This window comes from Stegostoma tigrinum, chromosome 17, assembly GCF_030684315.1.
Source record: "Stegostoma tigrinum isolate sSteTig4 chromosome 17, sSteTig4.hap1, whole genome shotgun sequence".
Classification (NCBI taxonomy): Eukaryota; Metazoa; Chordata; class Chondrichthyes; order Orectolobiformes; family Stegostomatidae; genus Stegostoma; species Stegostoma tigrinum.
In genome coordinates this window covers 27,929,206-27,950,772 of record NC_081370.1, presented here as the reverse complement: position 1 = coordinate 27,950,772, position 21,567 = coordinate 27,929,206, and the positions used below count along the sequence as shown (strand labels likewise).

Below are 21,567 nucleotides of genomic sequence, written 5' to 3'. Positions count from 1 at the left end.
AGCATCTGTGAAGGAGAAAACAGAGTTAACATTTCAGGTCCAATGACACTTCCTCAGAACCAGGCCCGAAAAGTTAAAAGTTAACTCTGTTTTCTCCTCCACAGATGCTGCCAGACCTGCTGAGCTTTACCAGCAACTTTGTTTTTGTTCCTGATTTACAGCATCCACAGTTCTTTCGGTTTTTACTTTGCAAATACTTCAGCCTGGACTTTTGTAGGGATACTCTGGAATCCATCACTGAATGGGGACATTTGTAGAGCCACCATTACTTGTTATTTGTTTAATGTCCACCATCATTCACAACTAGATGTGTCAGGACTGCAGAACTCAGATCTGATCTGTTGGTTGTGAGATTGCAGTGGAATACATAATTCTGCAGCTGTTCATGGGTGCCCAGATTTGAATTGTTAAATCTGTTCAAGGTCAGTCACATTTATTACAGTCAGAGTGCCACATACTATACCAAAGTGTATCCTCAATGTGAAGTTGGAACTTGATCTCTACAACAGCCGTGTGGTGGTCATTCCCACTTACACTGTCATGGATGGGTATATTTAATTTTTGAGGGGATAGCCCTTGTTGCATGCATTTATAATTTACTAGTAACCAACCTGAACTCTTTTATATGCAGCTCCCTATTCTCTCATGATCTGGAGAGAAACTAATTGGCATAAATTCACCAAATGTAAGTCAGAGGGTACCAGGAATCTCTAGTTTGTTGCTTACTTCTCCTGGATTCCAGGTTCAATTCCTCAATATTTCAGTGTTCTCTCCATGGGCAGTGAGTGCCTGCACACTCCATCCATGGAGGTTACATCAGGCACACACCAGCTCACCACATCATTGATCCACTTAAAATACAGTTCACCCTTCAATCCTGCACTTTGGAGCAAACCAAAATCTTGTGTTATAATACTTCAGCTAGGTCACATCCCAGAGAGGGGAAGATACCCACTTCATGTATTGGAACAGGGTGTACTTTATGGTCCTAGCTTGCTCTCCTAGCGCTCATTCCTTTCGAGTGCTCACGGCACTTCGGCATTTTGTGCTTTTTCACCTCTCTCAGGACCTACTGCTTCTCAAGATTTCTGTCTCGTTTTGCCTTTTAAATGTCAAAGCCAGGCAGGTGGGTGGTTGCCAGCAGTGATCAGTTAAACAGGTGGACATGATATTAAATGGTACAATGCTACATCAACCTTACACCTATGGCATGTATCAGCAGTTTATGCTGAAAACATTGAATATGCTTCAACCAAATGGCTGTCTCAAAGTCTAACAGGATTAATCAAAGGGGCGTGTCTTCAGTTAGGGTAAGTCTACTGCATTGAATGATATCATCCAGGAGCTTAGAAATGGTCAAGTGGAAGCTTGGGCCAGAATTCTGGATTTCATACAATTTTAGAGCAGGGAGTGGCCATCGTTAGTTTTGCAGGCCCAGTGCAACCAGTCCAGGAATTGGCAGTAATCAGGCTAGTATCTGCACAGAAAGTGGTTAGAGGACTGGCCACTCATCAGTCAGAGTTGTCTTTCCAAGTTGGTTGTGGGGAGGACCAGAGTCAATACAGGGTGTCTGAAAATTCAAAGTGATATCAGATTGCAATGCTGTGGTCGAGGCATTGGGAATTGGAGGTTGAATGCCCGATTGCAGAGGGGATAATAGCTGTGAATGTGGGTAATGCAGCATAAAAGTGTGGGAGACGATACAGCATGGGAAGACAATGGGGGAGGTGAGTCATAAATAATCACCACCATCCTGGATTGGATGAGGCGGGGATAGCACGTAACTATGGGACTCAGGGGTAAAGTGAACAGAAGAGAATTGAACATAAAAATTGTGTGGGAATATAAGGAAGATCAAAACCAATGGGGTCAACAGGGAAGACAAGGCAGTAAGGAAGATATAGGTTTAGCGAGTTATCATCTAGATGGAGAGATTGAGCCTGCATTCAGTCCATGAAGCATTACCTGTGTTTCCTTCTATCCTCATTCAAATTGTAAAAGGGTAAATCGGGTGGCACGGTGGCTGCAGCCTCACAGCACCAGGGACCCGGGTTCGATTCCAGCCTTGAGTGACTGTCTGTGCAGAGTTTGCACATTCTCCCCGGGTCTGCATGGGTTTCCTCCGGGTGCTCTGGTTTCCTTCCACAGTCCAAAGATGTGCAGGTCAGGTGGATTGGCCATGCTAAATTGCCTGTAGTGTTCAGGAGTGTGTGGGTTATGGGGGGATGGGTCTGGGTGGGATGCTCAAAGGGGCGGTGTGGCCTTGTTGGGCCGAAGGGCCTGTTTCCACACTGTACAAAATCTAAGCTAATCGGAGATTAAAAAAACTGCTACACACTTGGAATGGGCAGAGTAAGTGCTTCTTTTTCTCTGAGGGAGTAGGCACTACTTTGGTGCTAAGTGAGGCCATCCAAGGGACAACAGCATGAAACAGACACTCGATACAGGTTAAAGACATCTGTTATGATGTAATTCTGTACAAGGATCTTACACTTCCATTGACTAAAATTCCTGACCTCAAGCAATCATAGCAACATAGAAAATAAGAGCAGGGGTAAGTCAATCAGCCCTTTGAGTCTGCTCTGCCATTCCATATGATCGTAGTGATTATCAACCCAGTTCCCTGTTCCTGCTTCCTTCCAGCCCTACATACATTATAGCTCTATATCTAATTCTTCCTTCAAAATATTTAATGCTTTGACCTCAACCACCTTTTGTGACAGAGAATTTTACAGGTTCACCACTTTTTCTCATAGCATTTAATGGTACACATTAATCCTACCAATGACAGTGAGGCAAAAGTCAAGCAAGAGGTAAGGGTTAATCTTAGCTGGGAAAATTAAAAACACTTTCCACAGCTGCAAAGCTTGCACAATGTCCAGGACAGAAAATATCGGCACTGCCACCATGTATCCAATGGTGCCTTTCTTCAATGATGGGGTTGGGAGAGGGGTTTTCTTCTTAAATTGCTGTCACACATACAATCTCCTGTGGTACATGTGTCAAAAGTCTTCAGCAGCACATATCTGTATCAGGTCAACAATATGCAAGGTTCATATAGAGATATCCCACCACCCTCCTTGTTGGAATCCTCAATGACCCAATGTACTGAGGACACTTTTCAAACTGTAGCTGAGTGCTGTGACAGCTGAACGATCACATTGCCGAAAGGCTACTTTGTTTCTGATGTTGCTCACAGAGGATCACTGGAATCATCCCCAATGGATCTGAGCACAGAAACGTCGGCTCTTTGTGGCTGCTGCCACTAATAAGATCCACACAAGAGGATGGGGAAACAGATGTCTGGAGGCCAATGACCCGCAACAACCTCCAGTGGATGTAGCACAGTCTCCTAATGTGATATTTTCAACCACAGGTCCTCTGATGACATAAAAATGCAGGAGAGCTACAGTCACTTGTCTTTCATGGAATGCCATGCAGATGCCATGGCATGTGGTTTAGAAGAAGCAGTCCGAACACCATGTCATGATGTCCAGTATACTGGCAACATTTTCTTTGACTGTTCCAGCACAGCACTGACACAAGAAACACTTGAATCTTAGATCATTCGCTTCAGGCAACTGTGATAACCTGTGAGAGCAGCACTGTATCAAGCAAAGCAATGAGGACATTCCTCACAAAGGACAACACTTTCAACATCCCAATGCGCTACAGTATTGGCAACACAGGCACAATTTCTTTGTGAGGAACCAAGTTGCATGAAGTCATCTTATCTGACTACAAATGTTTTGATGCTGCAGAGACCAGCATTCCCCGTGTCAGCCCAACTGGAAATGCTGCACAAAAGTTTCATTTATTTTGATTTTCTTGTTATTTACTAAAAGTTAGAGTTACAAACTGATGGAAGCCTTCAAAAGAACATTAATGCTTCATCATCCAATCATAATAAAGTTTCATGCTAGCACAGAAGCTATAGACAAGATAATTATTGTTCAGACAGGGTCAGAACATCATGTATCACCTAGAATGGCTAGCCTCTCTAGTTTCTGTTCCTTTAGTCTCAACAAAAATGACAGTTGCTCACACAGCTGATGATGAAAAGTAAACATACGTTTATAAATGTCATCATGAATTTACCATGAAGTTTTACCATGCCAACTACATACCTTCAAAAGGTTTCCATTTTCTGTTCCCTCCCACTACATTTAGGTGCAGTCCTAGCTGCACAGTTAGCATGGAGGGTGCCTACTCTGTAGTGTGGCATATTGCCCTTGGAGTTTGAGGAAGGTGATCCTGGGGCCGAGCAACAGTATGCTGCCTAGATGCACGTTCAGCCTCCACAGTTTGAATTCCCACAAGGTTACAAGTTGGGTGAAGGGGAAAAGGGTCTGTGCAACTCTTGAGGGGTCCTGTATGTAGTTCCTCCTCCAGCTGGGTGCTTACTCTTGCTGGATACCAATGATTGGAGCAATTGAGTGCAGGTCTGAGGGTATATTCAGCTGACTCACTGCACTGGATTTGGCTCTCCATGGTAGCACCCACCTTGTCTACGGAGACAGGAAAACACTTGCATGCTGAAGGAAGTACAACACAGATGACATTCATGGACTCCTCCAACTTTCAAGTCAGTTTCTTGAGTGTGTCCAACAAACCCGCCTGCTCCTTTTGTGTTTGCTTGTGCCAGTGGGTCCTCTCCTGTCCAGAGCTGAGTGGCTGCCTAGTTTATGGCAGTCTTGTGAGGACCAGTGACCTGGTATATTTGTTGCTCAGCCAGCTGCAAAGACATAGCATAGCAGTGGTGTGCTCATCAAAATTTGCTTTTGAGTCTACTTTAGCTAAAGTAGCCATCTAAGTGTGCAACTGCAGAAGACAGCCTTTTTAGTGTTTCCTTTGAAGAATCTGTGATGTCTCCCTCAGAGGAGGAGGAAGAGGAGGAGATGATGTCCTGACAAGCTGGTCTCTTCATGGTAGTGATTGTACAGATTTTGTTGGTGCCTGTAGGGACCCACGGCACAGTGGCTCAGTGGTTGGCACTGCTGCCTCACAGCGCCAGGGACCCAGGTTCAATTCCACATTTGGACGACTGTCTGTGTGGAGTTTGCACGTTCTCCCAGCATCTGCGTGGATTTCCTCCGGGTGCTCCAGTTTCCTACCACAATCCAAAGATGTGCAGGCTAGGCGGAATGGCCACGCTAAATTGCCCACAGTGTCTGGAGGTGGGTCTGGGTGGGATACTTTGAGGGTCAATGTGGACTTGTTGGGCCAAAAGGTCTGTTTCTGCACTGTAGGGATTTGATGATTCTATAATTCTAAGAGAAAATGAAATATGAAATTGGGGTAGAGGTTTGTGCATGCTAAGCATATTCTCTGAGTGCTGATAATGGAAGAGCAGCCCGACCCTTCACAATGAGGCATATCTGGTTGCTGGAACACAGCGATCTTGGCATCAGCATCAGTGGTGATAGTCCTTTCCTATGCAGACAAAGATTCTCTGCATCGATGGGGTGAGGAGAGGAATGTCAGATACTCCATCACTCATCTTGGCTCTTTCCACCTGATTGTGAGATGAGATGTTTTCACCTGGAATAAGAGAAAGGGAGTGACTCGGTGAAAGAATGTGGCTGGCAGTGCTTTTAGTACTAGTGTGGTTTGGAAAAGTGTCTTGAGTTGTGTACAGAAAGCACACTGGGCATGCATGGCTATGAGTCTGACAGTGAGTAAGGGAAGAGTTAGGGTGAGTGTGGGGTAGATGGTGGTACTTACCTTTTTGGAGAGCTGATGATCATTAACTTTCTTGTGTTGCTAGACATTCCCTGCAGACTAGAAATACCCTACTGACCTGGGTGGCAATTTCAGATCATGCTGGCAGGCAGCGTTTGATGCTGCAGTCTTCTCTTGTGGTCCTGATGAAAAATGACATTCATTCTCTCTATCACCCCACACACTCGGGCCTCCACTTCCTTGACAGCAATTTAGAGTGACAACTTGTTTCTTGGCCAGTTTCCAGGCAATTTGTCCTTGACTGCAACTGTGAATGGCGATTCTAATCTTGCGGCAATCGACATGGTGGGCAGCTGGAGTTTAAATATGAGAAATGTGGAGGTTTGATTTTTGGTGAATACATCCACTGCTTGTGATCACAACATGATGTATGACTGATGTCTTAGAATTCGGTTGTGCACACAATAAGGTAAATAGCGTAAAATTGCACAAGATCACTCGCTAGAACCCAGAGAAAGAAATCCTCTGTGGGGCTCCTTGAAAGTATCGGTAAAATTCAACCCAAGTTTGGTTTGTTCTGCACAAAGAAATATATGGTTATGTCTTTAAATGTTTTGCACATGATACATTTTATCCTCACTGTCAAAGTGACTTAAGGAATCTGATTAACAGGCTGTTATGACGTGTACAACAAAAAAACAGTCTAGATAATTTCAGATAAAAGGATTGATGATTGTGAACGGAGATAAATGCAACCTACCAATGGCAAAGTGAGCAATAATGTTGAGGGAAAAATTTTGCTTCAAAACACCGGTCAACTTTTAAGCACAAAAAAAACTACACATTCTCGCACTTGCATCTAAAATATCTCATGATTTCATAAGTTGTGCTACCTGCTGTTGACCAAATAGCTCTAAATTGGGAGATTTAAAATAGATATATTTGTTTGACATTCTAGAATCTTTCAGCCTATAGCAAATTTAAGTATTCTCACAAATTGCAGTTGAAATGAGAGCAAAGCCTTGATAAATTGTAAGTTTTATTAACATTGTACTTTAATGGCATCATTTATTAATAAAAGTTACGGTTACATAGTAAATTGTAGATGCACTGTTATTTAGTAAAAATTATAAAGAATCTAGGAAAATAAACACACTAATGGAAATGGAGAAACACAATGTACAAAAAAATTAAACTCTAAGGTCCTGATAGCAACTGGACTGTTGTGGCAAGATGCTTAAGTGGGAAAGGGGGAAAGTTAGTTACTGCTTGCATCTCTTAGTGTCTGGCTGAAGGAGATACAGTAGTTATTCAAAACATGACACCATGACAGCATGAGAGCATAATACCTTTTCACTAGGTATATGTAGGCAAGTAAGTCCTGCAAAGCGAGAAAACATTGGTAAAACGCTGAAAAAATATTAAATAATTTTTGTAGGGAGTTATTTTCATAGTAAGATTCAGAGCATAAAATTAAGTTACATAGTGGGTTCACCAAAAGTTTAAGGGTTGCAAGTGAATAACTTCACGCTCCTGCTTCATTATGTATATGGACAAAATTCTATAGAGATATATTTGACAGATGCTATATAGATTTTATGACAAATATATAAGCTGTTTAAGCTTCAATGGTTGGTCATACATTAGGTACACAGAACTTAGGAGCAGCAGTAGGACATAAAACCATTCAAACCTGTTCCACCATCAATAAGGTTGCGGCTGATCTGATAGTCATCTCAACCCTGTAACTTGACATATTCAAGGTATTACACTCAAATTAAACATGGAGAAATTCTCATCTCTCATGCAGGCATTGATTCTTGCTGGAGTATGGTTCAACAAGTGTCTGTAGGCCTTCAATACTTCATTCAGATGGGCACTTCTCAAAACTGAGCTTAGATATCACATACTTGCAGGGAGGGCACAAAACCTTTTCGACAGCTTACCATCACCCAACTCAACACACCTATATAAAATAGCTGGCTGTTCTTTTCTCGTTCCTAGCGCATGGGTGCTGAGGTTGTTACGTAAACTGAAACAATAAAACTCAGGGAAGGCTCAGGAGATTGGATCTTACTACTCTGTACTGCTTGGCACACGTATTTTCACGTAGAAAGTAGGTGCATCCTGACATCATCCTAACATTTGAATGTTTTTTCAGCATGTAAGTTTGAGGATGCAAGAAATACCTTTAAGAAATGGCAACATGTATGTGTTAGTCACCGCAAAGCTGATAACATTTATTTAGAGTGCAAGAAAGTTAATACAATGATGGTTAAATATTGAAAAGAAGTCCATGCATATCTATCCAAGTGACAGTGTGGTGACGTTCAGATCTAGCTAAGAGCTAGCCTTGAAATGAAAGGATAAAGGGAGCAAAAAAGAAACTATTAGTGCACTAGAAGCTTTTTAATTTTTACCCATTAGCAGTCGGCGTTTCACCCGTTTGTCCACATCAGTTAATGACGTGGCATTGTATTCAGAGTTCTCAATTGCAGCCTCAGCCTTTTCTATAATACAAGCAAGCACAAAATATATTGCATTGATCAAACCAAAGAAGAAAAAGTTATTTTTGTGTGTATATATATATATGTATGTTGTGGAAAGGCAATGAAACAATGCTTTTCCCTTTATTGTTTTGTCTTCCACATTGCATCAATAACTAGTGTTTGCAGCATTAACAACAGGAAGTACTGTAAATGTACAAAAAAAAGACTGCAGTTGGGACCTTTCTCTTTCCAGCTCTTGTATTTCCAGTATTTCCTGTTCTTGTTTCAGTTTTCATCATTTTTCTTTTTTATCAGTGGTTTACAGCAATACATTTTCTTATGTTACTAGTTCTATGTTCCCAAGTACATGTAGCAGCTAGCTTTCACTTTTCTTGAGAGAATAATGCTGTAAATAAGGGCAGTCGAAAACACAAGTGTGCAAAAAAACTTAATTGGGAAACAAAAAGATAAAGCATTCAAAAGCAACAGAAAGTGCAACTGAGATTGGTTATTAAAGAAGCAGAGAAGCAATCCAATATTGGATAAAGTGGGTAATCAACTAGAATCATTTCAAATGAAGAAAAATGCAAAACAAAATGCATGCATAAAGTAATCCTGTGATTAAATTGGTGTTTGCTACAGTACTGGTTGCCAGTTTGCTTATAAGCAATCGAGACAAATCAAAAAGCCAAAGTGGTGCTAAATAACATGGCAGAATAATCAGCAAATAAAATCCAATTATCATGTTTTGACATGCTTTCAAAATGTTTGACGCCTTCTCTTAATCATTCAATGTGATTAAAAACAGCCAATTTCCAAAACAAATATGTAAATTCTTAAATTTCTCTGGCAGCTAAGTTAGCATGAATATACAAGGAGAAAATGGAATGGTCATGCATTTTTCTTCTGACAAGCATGCTTCCGATCACCTTTATACTGTAAATAAAAAATATTAATATTTCACCTAAAAGTCTTTTAATTTCATGCAATTGATTAGTGCATCCAAACAAGAATAAATTACATTAGATAAAAACAGACAAAGTCCTGTGTTCCGTATTCTCTTCAGTATCGCCGTCAGCTAAGAGAAGTCTCAGCTTCTTGTACTCTACTTGTACAGAAAAAATTAGGATTGTATAAAATTCTAATCAGCATGGCTGCAATAGAGATAATTATGTTAAAATAATAATAATATTTGACTTCAGTTTGGCTGCAGATAAGGCAGGCAGAGTCACCACCAGAGCACAACAGCTTAGAAAAATGTAAAGGAAATCACAGAAGAAAGGGATTAGTAAGCCTTTTGAATAAGACAGAGTAATATCAACTCGTGAGCAAGTAAATTCTCAAACTTTCTGTTGCATTTGTTTTGTTGTCCTTTGAGTAAAGTCTAAATAATCTTAGCTTTTGAAATAGGTCCAATATAAAAGATAATGTCAAGTTTCAGATACTAATTTCTTTGAATATTTTGTAATCGTTAGCAGTTACGACAGAAAATGTTGCAATCACACAAGCAAGTCAGTGTTTATTTATGAAAAGAAAGAGGCAGGATGTTGCTGGTTCGTACATACCATTCATCGGAATTTACTTCTTTAGATCTGAAAACCAAGTCTCTGATCACAGTTCCATGTCCAAACTATCAAATCCTGTCTTTTCTCTTTATAAATGCTGATTTATTTGATGTGCGATGCCATTATTTGCTGCTTTCATTTCAGATTTCCAGCATTTACAGTTTTACCCTTTTCATTGTGAAAAATCAGAATCCCAAACAATTGAACTTTTTCAAACTCATTATTACAAAATAAACAGAAATTGTTGGAAAAGCTCAGCAGGTCTGACACCGTCTGTGGAGAGTAATCAGAGTTAATATTTCAGGCCCAGTGACCCTTCCTCAGAACTCATTGGACCCTGGAGCCGAAATGTTAACTTTGCTTTCTCTGCACAGGTGCTGCCAGACCTGCTGAGCTTTTCCATCAACTCTTGTTTTTGTTCCTGACTTACAGCATTCATTATTCATTCAGTTTTTAGTTATTACAAAATAAAGTTGAGCCAAATTTGTCTCAAATTTGCTTTATTTTGCAGACATCAAAATGTTTAAGAATAAAGTTCAATTGGATAAAACAACTTTACAGCCAACTTGGAAATTTTGCAGGACTGTCAAATTTCCAGCCTCTGGTGTATAGTCAGGTACAATGGGAGGCAGAAAAGGGTTGGGAGAGTAATTGATTGGACTTTACTCAGAAAAAGACTTTAGCAAATCAGTTTGTCACCACATAAGCATTAAACTATTTTTCATTCAATCAATGTTCGTCAATAAAAAATATTATAGTCCTATTCTGTAGGACATAGTTATTTTTGTGGGATCTTGACCTTATTGATGCTAATTACTAAAATTTTATCAGAAAATTATTTAAAAAAAAACAGAAACAACAGCATTTACATTGCATTTTATTATTGCTGCTATAAAATGCCAAGAAGAACTAACAAGACAACTATAAGCAGCTCTGAGGTTTATTAAAGGTATACCTGCTTAACAATAAAGACTCTGGTTAATGTTTGCCAGAACATACTGAATATATTCCATTATTTTCCATGTTGGCTACAACAAATGCAATACATAGCACAAGGAAATTTTATTTCCCTTAAACAGCATATTTATGATTGGGAAACAAACTGATTAACTTCCAGTTATGTGAAATATCATGACTGTATTAAGATCAGGGCCTTGAACTTGTACACAACAGGGACTAAAGTTACATTAAATAATAGCTGCGATCACCAATAATCAGTTACCTAAACAGTAATCACCTTTGAGCTAAATTATTGTCTATCAAAAATGCCTTGAATACACTGATGTAGTCCTAACATGGAAGAAGTTACATTTACTTCGCCTTTATTCAAGATTTTAAGGTAAGAATTTGTTTGGCTGAAGTAACATTACACAGGTTGAATGGATTTATAAATGTACAAACATCTACTACTCAGATACATGAAGAGGTTTAGTTAGCTCAGATGACTGGTTTGTGATGCAGAGTGGCGCCAATAGTATGGGTTCAATTCATGTACTGGCTGAGGTCACCATGAAGGACCCGTTTTCTCAACCATGTCCCTCAACCATGATGCGATGACTCTCAAATAAAACTCACCACCCGTCATCTCTCTCTCTCTAAAAAGAAAGTGGCCCTCCAGAACTATGTCGACTTTACTATTCAGTCAGACCATGACGTCAAATAGACAAGAATGACATTGTGGGAGCAAAAAATTCTTCAGAAAGTAATTTCTCTGATTTGCTTCAAGACTTGGATAAACTGTTCAGAATGAAAAATGGCAGGTAGAGCCAATTAACTTACCAATGCAGATTTTCCCATCAGAAAGCAAGGCATACTTTTGATGGCAGCCACAAACAGGTCCATCATCCGTATCATCACAAGTATGATGGCACCCACCATTTCCATGATTACACGTTACTAAAAAAAATTACACGCATCCAAAAGAAACAGCTGATCAGCATGACTATTGCAGACATCTTTACATTTATAAACAAAAAAGGACAAGCAATATATGTAGAACTTTAATTAAATTATGGGGCATACTTACTAGCTAAACAATTAAATGTCAAAGTTTCGGTACGTCAGATTCAATAATGATACATTTTCATTTAATTTTGTGTTGATCAAGCAGTTAAACACATCATTTTGAATAGATACTCCAACATTAAAATCTTTATTTCAAGGAAATATAGTAAGAATGACTTGTGCAACTGCTACTGTCCGAAGTTTTCTACCCAGAGAAATATCCAAATTCATCTGTATGTGGCAAGTCATCAGTTCACGTCAATATTAGGGGAACACAGATACAAAAATACTATTTTTGCGTAAGTGCTACATTTATACAATTTGATTTAACTCAGAGAACAAACAGAAAAAGCCCAAGGACAATGAGGAAGGTTGAATTTCTTTGTCATATTTTCAACATCCCAAAAGAATACACAAGGAAACAGAAAAATTAAAGTTAATTTTGTTTTTAAAAATTACGTACATAGGCATCCCCTTTGATTCCTGGCTAGTTCAAAACCTGGCCTACATTCACACGCTACTCCTCCTTTTGGTGTTTCTCTACAGATGTGGGCACATCCATGTTCTTTGTTCATGCAACTCATTCCTTCTGAAGAAGGATAATAGGAAAATCAGTTCAGTACAGTTCATGAAAAGTCATGTTTTGAAGTGATTGGCATGCAGAGACAAAATGAAGACGAAGTAAAATAACTATAAACCTGTCAGTTCATTGTATTCCATCAAGTCTCAGGAGGGAGAACTTTGTTTAGAAAGTGTTACCACTATTACTACACAGACACACTTTGACTTAGTGGAGGTGGGGTGTGCAGCGAGAACAGCCAGTACCACAAGCCACTACTTGCCTGGCTTTCTTTAACGAGATCAATTAACGAGTGAATCTTTCTACCATAACATTTCCATTTTTTAACATGCTTTCAATTGGGAAAACCTCAGGGAAATGTCAATGGTGGTTTAGTGGGAGGACTCTAAGTAACAGGGTTCTCAGTTCAAGTTCCCTTTTGGCCTTGAGTACTTAATTGTGAATGACCTGCTACATGAGATTATCCATAGGTACTATTCATTCTGATGAAACTTTAAACCAGAAAAAAGTCTGCCTATCAAAGCTGACATTAAAGAGCTAAGAGAATTATTTGAAAAAGAGCAAACAATTTCTCTTTCAATTCCTCCCACTTTCTACAGACAAAGGGGGTGGCCATGGGTAACCGTGGGCCCAAGCTATGCCTGCCTCTTTGTAGGTTATGTGGAACAGTCCCTCTTCCACACCTACACTGGCCCTAAACCCCACCTCTTCCTCCGTTACTGTGATGACTGTATCAGCGCTGCCTCCTGTTCCCATGAGGAGTTTGAACAGTTCATCCACTTCACTAACACCTTCCACCCCAACCTTAAGTTCACCTGGACCATCTCTAATACCTCTCTTTCCTTCCTGGGCCTCTCTGTCTCCATCTCCGGCAACCACCTAGAAACTGATATCCATTTCAAACCCACCGATTCCCGCAGTTACCTAGAATACACCTCCTCCCATCCACCTTCCTGCAAAAATGCCATCTGCTATTCCCAATTCCTTCGCCTCCACCGCATCTGCTCCCAGAGTGAGGCATTCCACTCCTGTACATCTCAGATGTCCTCATTTTTCAACGACTGCAACTTCTCCCCCTCAGTGGTCGAGAACGCCCTCGACCGTGTTTTCCGCTAAACCCACAACTCGTCCCTCAAACCCCTCCCTGCAATAACAACCAAAACAGAAACCCCCTCATCCTCACATACCACCCCACCAACCTCCAGATCCAATGCATCATCCACTGATAGTTCTGCCATCTGCAATCTGATCCCACCACCGAAAAAATTTCCCTCCTCACCCTTATCGGCTTTCTGGAGGGACCAAACTCACCGTGACTCCCCTGTCCGCTCCACACTCCCCTCCAGCCCCACCACACCTGGCACTTTTCCCTACAACCACAGGAAGGGCTACACCTCCTCCCTCAAACCTATCCCAGGCCCCAAGAAGACTTTCGACATCAAGCAGATGTTCACCTGCACATCTACTAATGTGGCATACTGCATCCGCTGTTCCCATTGCGGCCTCCTCTACATCGGGGAAACCAAGCGGAGGCTTGGGGACTGCTTTGCGGAACACCTACGTTCAGTTCGCACTGAACAAGTGCACTTCCCAGTCGCGAATCATTTCAACTCCCCCTCCCATTCCTTAGACGACATGTCTATCCTGGGGCTTCTTGCAGTGCCACAATGATGCCACCCGAAGGTTGCAGGAACAGCAACTCATATTCCACTTGGGAACCCTGCAGCCCAATGGTATCAATGTGGACTTCACAAGCTTCAAAATTCCCCCTCCCGTGACTGCATCCCAAAACCAGCCCAGCTTGTCCCTGCCTCCCTAACCTGTTCTTCCTCCCATCCATCCCCTCCTCCCACTTCAAGCCCCACCACCCCCCATCGCCTACCTACTAACCTCATCCCGCCTCCTTGACCTGTCTGTCCTCCCTGGACTGACCTATCTCCTCCCTACCTCCCCACCTACACTCACCTTTACTGGCTCCATCCCTGCCTCTTTGACCAGTCTGTTTCCTCTCCACCTATCTTCTCCTCTATCCAACTTTTATCTCCCTCCCCCTCTCTCCCTATTTATTTCAGAACCCCCTTCCGCTCCTCCATTTCTGAAGAACGGTCTAGGCCTGAAACATCAGCCTTCCTGCTCCTCTGATGCTGCTTGGCCTGCTGTGTTCATCCAGCTCTACACCTTGTTATCGCAGATTCTCCAGCATCAGCAATTCCTACTATCTCTGAAACAACTGTTCCTATGACTGATCCTCCCTCAAACGCACACTAAAAGAAAAAGTTCCTTCTAAACTCATTTCTTCAACCAAAGATTTGGTCATGTTGCCAATACCTTCTTTGGTTAGGCATCATTTTCTTGATTAAGCTTTCTGAAGTACCTTGGGTGCATTTCTAAATTTAAGAGCATGATACACTAAAAACTTTGGTTGATGAACTAGTCATTTATTTATTACTTCTTCGGACAGCTGTGGGATGCTGCAGATACCACACTTCATATATGCTCCAGTGAGGATCTGGACACTGTTCGACTGCTGTGAGCACTGCAAACAAACCTTGCGAGCCTGAAATCACTGGGCACCACATACGTTGCCGGGGTGCTGCTGGTTTCTGGATAGCAACCAACAGGAACCCTCATAGCTTTCCTGTCACACACCCAGATATAACAGGGGTAACTATGATAACTCCTAACAACACAGGACAAGGAGTACATCTGGATATTGTACATATCAGCTATGGAATCAAGCTATACGTCATATTAAGTCACCATTAAGTGATGGCTACAACTAATGTGTGACACCAAGATTTATATATAATAAGACTGACCAAGAAATGACATACGCTTGGAGGTCAGTTGACAAAACAAGATCGACATCCAGCCTTGAGCACAGAAACCCCACAGTGCAGAAACAGGCTATTTGGCCCAACAAGTCCACAACGACCCTTACAGCATCCCACCCAGGCCCATGTGCCTAATCTACACATCCCTGAACACTATGGTCAATTTAGCATGCATGGCCAATCCACCTAGCCTGCTCATTTATGGACCGTGGGAGGAAACTGAAGCACCCAGAGGAAACCCACAAAGACACAGGGAGAATGTGCAAACTCCACACAGTCAGTCACCCAAGGGTGGAGTCGAACCCAGGTCCCTGGCACTGTGCGGCAGTAGTGCTAACCACTGGGGCACCATGCCTCCTCTTGGAATTTATGATACCATCTGAACTTCTTACTGGAGTAAATCACTTTCAAACATCCATTATTCTCTATGTAATAGGCCTGTCTGACAGCAAACTGTTCACACCGGAGCTTTTAATCTGTACACTGAGGGGAGTAAGAAGTCATAGGAAATCTGACTCAGCAGGTTTTGACTAAAGGCTGAGTCAACTAAGCCACAAATAGATATCCTACAAGTATTCATTAAACCATGGCTTTGGCATTCTCTCTTCTACGTAACATGTAATTCTTAATCAACAGCCAACTATATTACTGAGATAAAGTTCCAAAGGTACAAGCTTGCACTGATGGCATAAGAACCTGTTGGCATGCATGGTTTAAACAAGCGGTCATGCCATATCATTATTTAAATTTTCACAACACAGTTGTTGGGAGACAAAAGAGACAAAAGGCAAGTAGAACACCAATCTGAATATCAAAATCACTGAAACAAGGCTCATGATTACACTGAGATTCTTCTTCTTACTTAAAATGCCATCTGTTAGGAATAAATGGGTCATTCTCACTTTGTCAAGCTGCGACTAGTGGGGTACCATAAGATCCAGTATTCGAGTCCGAGCTGTTCACAATCTATGTCAGCAATTTGGAGGTGACGACCAGATGTATTATTTCCAAATTTGTGACGATGCAAGGTAATGTTTGTTGTGAGGAAGTTGTAAAACAGTTTCAGGAGGATTTGGACAGGTTTAGTGAATGGGCGAGAACATGGCAGATGGAATAAAGTTCGGAAACTGTGAGGATACCAACTTCGATAGGACAAACAGATGGGCAGAATATTTTTCAAATGCTGAGATGTTGGAAACTGTAAAAGTACAATTGGACCTAGGTGTCCTTGTCGGTAAGTGACAGAAGATTTAACGTGCAGGTGCAACAAGCTACTGGGAAGGCAAATGGAATGTTAGCCTTTATTTCAAAAGGATTTGAGTGCAGAAGTAGCGAGATCTTGCCTCAATGCATAAATGCTTGGTCAGTTAGAATGCACCTGGAGTACGATGCACAATTTTAGTTTCCTTACCTCAGGAACAATACTATTTCCGCAAAGGAATGCAACAACTGTTCACCAGTCTTACAGGAACAGGGGTAGGCCATTCAAATCCTCAGGCCCATTCTGCCAATCAAGGACATCAGTCCTGACCTGTGACCTATCTGCATATTCTTGCCTTTGGCCTATGTGTCCGAATACCATTGCTTAACAAAATGAATCTTTCTCAGAGTTAAAATTAACAACTGATCCTGTATTTACTCCCATTTGTGAAAGAGAGTTCCAAACACCTAGCTTTCTAACTTTTAGACTGTATCTTTAGTTCTGGAATCCCCAACCAGTGGAAATAATTTATCTTTATCTACCCTGTTTTTTTCCCGTTATATCTTGAAGACTTCAATCAGATGACTCCTTAACCTTCTAAATTCTATGGAAAACAGTCCTAATTTTTATAACCGCTCCTCATAACTCAATCCCTCATTCTTGTAAACCTACACTGCACTCTCACAAGACCAATATATTTTTCCTAAGGTGTGGTGCCCAGACCTGATCCCAGTGCTCTAAGTGAGGTCTAACCAGGGATTTTTTTAAGCAGCATAACTTCCTAGTCCTTACACTCTATTCCTCTAATTATAACGTTTCTTGATAATTTTCTGTTCCTGTTTGTGGCATTTTTATTCCTGGGATTGTTGGGCTGCCCTATGAAGTGGGTAAACTTGAGAAAGAGAGGGAGAAATTGGGTTCAGAGAGAGAGGGAGAGAGAGGGAGAGAGAGAGAGAGAGAGAGAGAGACAGAGAGACAGAGAGAGAGAGAAAGACAAATTTAAGCCCATATTCTTTAGTTTTGAAGAAGAAAGGGTGAACGAACTGAAACTTACAGACTACTTGAAGGAAAAGACAGGGCTGATGTTTCACCTATATAGGGGGTCTAGAGCCAGAGGACAGGGTTTGAAAATGTTGCGTTTCCATTTAGGTCCATGATGAGGGGAGAGGTTTTTAACTCAGGAGACAGTAAACCTTGGGAATTCTCCACCTCTGAAATCAGTGGAAGCTCAGTCTTCGAGTATGTTTAAAGTAGAGACTGATAAGTTTCTGATTACTAATGGCATGCAGGATTATTGGCTAGCATGGGTAATAGGGACAGCAATGTTCAATCCCCATGATCATATTGAATGGCAGTGCATGTTCAATGGGCTGTAGAGCCTCCTCCTGTTGTTTTGTTCCTAAATAAAATGGACATCTGAGAGATAGATAGGCCCGATGTACCAGACTGAATACTAGGGTAATACTGGTGCTAGTTAGCTATTTCTTTTGTGTTACAACTGCTTAATTATGTTAAGCATTTGTCAACTATTCTGTTCAAACTTTTGCACTTTTTCAAAGTCCGTACACCTTTGTTTAAACCTTTAGCTTTTCAATAAGTTCCTCTCAGAGGGTTGGTGACTGGAACTGCATTACAAGTCACAAGTGAAAGCATCAAAATGATTTTCAGATGTACCATCGTGTTACATGAATTTGATGATGATTTCACAATAGGATAAAATTCACAGGATCAATGATACTTCAGGTTTGCCCGACATCATCCCTAATACAACAAAAGATAGGAAGGATTACTAACTAATAAATGTTCAAGGGGTTTTGGACCAGAGAACTGTGATCATGTGGCATGTCCCTTACATCGGGACAAGCAACTGTGCATTTCTTTACAAAATAGTTTGAAGGATTGAGGAATAAATAGCAAGAAGACTGAAACACAAGTATATTTTAGAGTAGATAAACTCAAGAAAGAGAAGAGGTATTGAATTCAGAAAGTAAGAAAATTAGTATCACTGAAAAAAGCCAAATTTTATCAAGGAGATGGTAAGAACTGCAGATGCTGGAGTCAGAGATAATACAGTGTGGAGCTGAAGGAACAAAGCAGGCCAGGCACCATCGGAGGAGCAGAAAAGTTGGCATTTTGGGTCAGGGCCCTTCTCAGGCCCTTCTTTCTGAAGAAGGGTCCTGACCCAAAACATCAACTTTCCTGCTCCTCTGATGCTGCCTGGCCTACTGTGTTCCTGTAGCTCCATACAGTGTGATCTATATTTTATCAAGGTTTTTTTTCGGATTTAATGACATTCTTTCCTTGCTTGACATTAGATTGTTAAACTCTGGGCAAGCTCACCACCAAGACATGTCGTATTGAGGCACCAAACAAGAAGCAGTTTCAACTAGATTCAAATAACCACTGGTGACAAATCCCAGGCTGAAATACTATGAAGTCAATGATGAAATCACCTTGCAGTGCGATGCCAAAGAGGCAGGACTTAGAGCAACACTTATGCAGTAATTACACCCATTGCATTTACATCCAAGACATCGAAGTAATCCGAATGACACTACACCCAGATAGAAAAAGACTGCCTAGCTATTGTTTTTGCTTGTGAGCACTTGAATCAAGAACTTGCTTGGGAGAGACACAGTTACTTTAGACAGAGAACCTGTCTGATGTGTATCACACAAGCACTGTTGTGCTTGAAATGAAAATCAAGCTAAAGAGCTACTTATGACAAATGACATCCTGGAAAGGTCTAGGATGAAGTTTGGAGGAAGCATCTTCATTTTCACAAGAAATGGTCACCACTGGCTACAATTTTGATGACTGGGAGCGAGACCAGTTGACATCAACTGCCACCAAAATAATTGTAGGGGGCCTGAAAGTGCATTTTTTTCATTCAGCTTTCAAGACATTGTGATGAGTGACAGTGGCTCTCATTCATGAGTGAAGATTTGAAGAACGCAGCCACTTCATAAAGGGTTAGGAAATTCAGCAGCATACATCTTCTCCACACTATTCCTAGTCAAATGGAGAGAGAGAGAAAGGGAGACAGCGAGGGAGGTCGTACTGAAAAATCACCAAAGGGATCATGAAGTAATTGGGCACATCTGGCATAAACTTGCACAAGGCAATCCTTGAGGGGAGAAAACCCTACTGAAGGCATGGGGAGTAGTTCAGTCCAAAAACTCATGTCACAACAAACCCAAAATACTCCTCCAATAGCAAAATAAACGGTTAAATCTAGAAGTAGAAGCAAGCTTGAGTGATGACATCAAGATAGATAGAAAGACAAAAAGTCATAATTCAGTTGGATAAGTCTAAGGAGGTATTGCCTTGAAAAGCCAGTCAGCTCACACAACAACTTGGGACATAGATACAGCAGTTATCACCTTGACCACATGCAGAGAGAACATGAACAACCATAGACGTAAACAATCACAGACATCTATTTACAACTGGAGAAGCTGTGCCTTCAATGACAGTGGATCAGGAAGAAGTGATCTTACCACCTGCACAGAGTACAATCGGTCATCAGTCCCACAGGTCCACCAACCACAGCACTCAGCGTGGGGATGACATTCCTCCAAGGAGGTACGTCGCCCTCGGAATGAGCTGATATCAAAGAAACAGCCAACAATGCATGTGTGCGTCATTAGGAAGCTGGCATAATTGAAAGACTATGTTTGCAAAAACTGCTGAAAAGTGGAACTGACTTGAGTCAAGATACCATTTTGTTAACGAATGCTAATTTTCTTTGTGACCATGATAACAGGGTAACTTTATCATTTGTAACTGTGAACAATAATGCTATTTTTTTTGTTTGGAAAAATGCAATTGTACCCTCAACGTACAAGTAGCTTGCTGCAATTACGTAATCTCTACCTCTGCTTTAAGGACTTTACTGAGCAGTCTACGAGGGCCATTAAAAACACAGCACTTCAATCAGTGTTCAATGATATAGCTGAGGAGCAGAATGTGATACAGAATAGAGTGCTCTTAGAAGCCCATATTTTGTGTCATTGAAATTCTTCTGCACTGAGGACAAATAGGATGGCCAATGTAAAATTTGCAAAAATATCAAAAATTATTGTCCCAGGTCTTACAAAATACTTCTAAATTACTCCCACTGACAACGCTGATACGCACTAACACCTTTCAGTAATCACTAAAAACTACAAGGTTCTCAAGGAATTCCAAAACCTCAACATCAATGTAACAAGATTTGGCAAATTGAAATTTTCACCGCAACTATTAACTAATGCCAGATTACATTACAGATGGGAATATAATCAAAAATTAGTTTTTGCTCTTTAGAGCTTCCATTGACACTAGGTGAAGGAATTAAATGGCACTAGATCAATTTAGTGATTTTTTTCATGATCTTACATTTTAAAAATCCTTAGCAGTAATCCCAGTGAAAGGTTCAGCAATCTTATAACTTATTCCTTTACACTCTTTCATAACAAAGCAATAGGATGAAATTGATCGTGAGCATTAGGGAGTTGGTAGATTATATTAGTCATCAACTGATTATTTCTCATTGCAGTGAGCAAACTCAGATTTATCATTTTGCATTATTGCCACAAAGGATTTTTGGTTTCATTTCAGCTTCACTAGTAGTAATGGCACTACAAGTATGATAGAGAAACAAAGGCTCATCTAAACAGGTAAGATCCAATTCTGATTAATAATTAATTTTACACCAAGTGTTGAAAAAGATGTTACCTCAGTCTTCATCAAAGTAGAGTACAATGCTCCATGCTTTTCTTTTTCATGTTGTGAAAAACAAGCAGCTCAAATGGCGTCAGAACTAAATTGTAGTACAGTAATCAGAGATACTGGGAACTACAGATGCTGGAGAATCCAAGATAACAAAGTGTGAAGCTGGATGAACACAGCAGGCCAAGCAGCATCTTAGGAGCACAAAAGCTGACGTTTCGGGCCTAGACCATTCATCAGAAAAGGGGGATGGGGAGTGCGTTCTGAAATAAATAGGGAGAGAGGTGCAGGCGGACTGAAGATGGATAGAAGAGAAGATAGGTGGAGAGGAGAGTATAGGTGGGGAGGTAGGGAGGGGATAGGTCAGTCCGGGGAGGGCAGACAGGTCAAGGAGGCGGGATGAGGTTAGTAGGTGGGAAAGGGAGTTGTGGCTTGAGGTGGGAGGGGGGGATAGGTGAGAGGAAGAACAGGTTGGGGGGGCGGGGCTGGTTTTGGGATG

At 41.1% G+C, this 21,567-nt stretch overlaps 1 protein-coding gene across 5 annotated transcripts in view; it reads right to left on the bottom strand.

Moving 5' to 3' along the window:
* The window catches only part of scube2 (signal peptide, CUB domain, EGF-like 2), a 159,145-nt gene that overhangs the window by 85,480 nt on the left and 52,098 nt on the right, over positions 1–21,567 (bottom strand). For 4 of the 5 annotated variants that reach the window (XM_048545799.1, XM_048545800.1, XM_048545804.1 and 1 more), the window contains exons 5-7: positions 12,204–12,329; positions 11,516–11,632; positions 8,103–8,192 (exon numbers count right to left, since the gene is read on the bottom strand). In XM_048545799.1, the coding sequence (XP_048401756.1) occupies positions 8,103–8,192; positions 11,516–11,632; positions 12,204–12,329 (333 nt within the window). The remainder of the gene's footprint in view (positions 1–8,102; positions 8,193–11,515; positions 11,633–12,203; positions 12,330–21,567) is intronic. The other variant, XM_048545801.1, reaches the window with a different exon arrangement.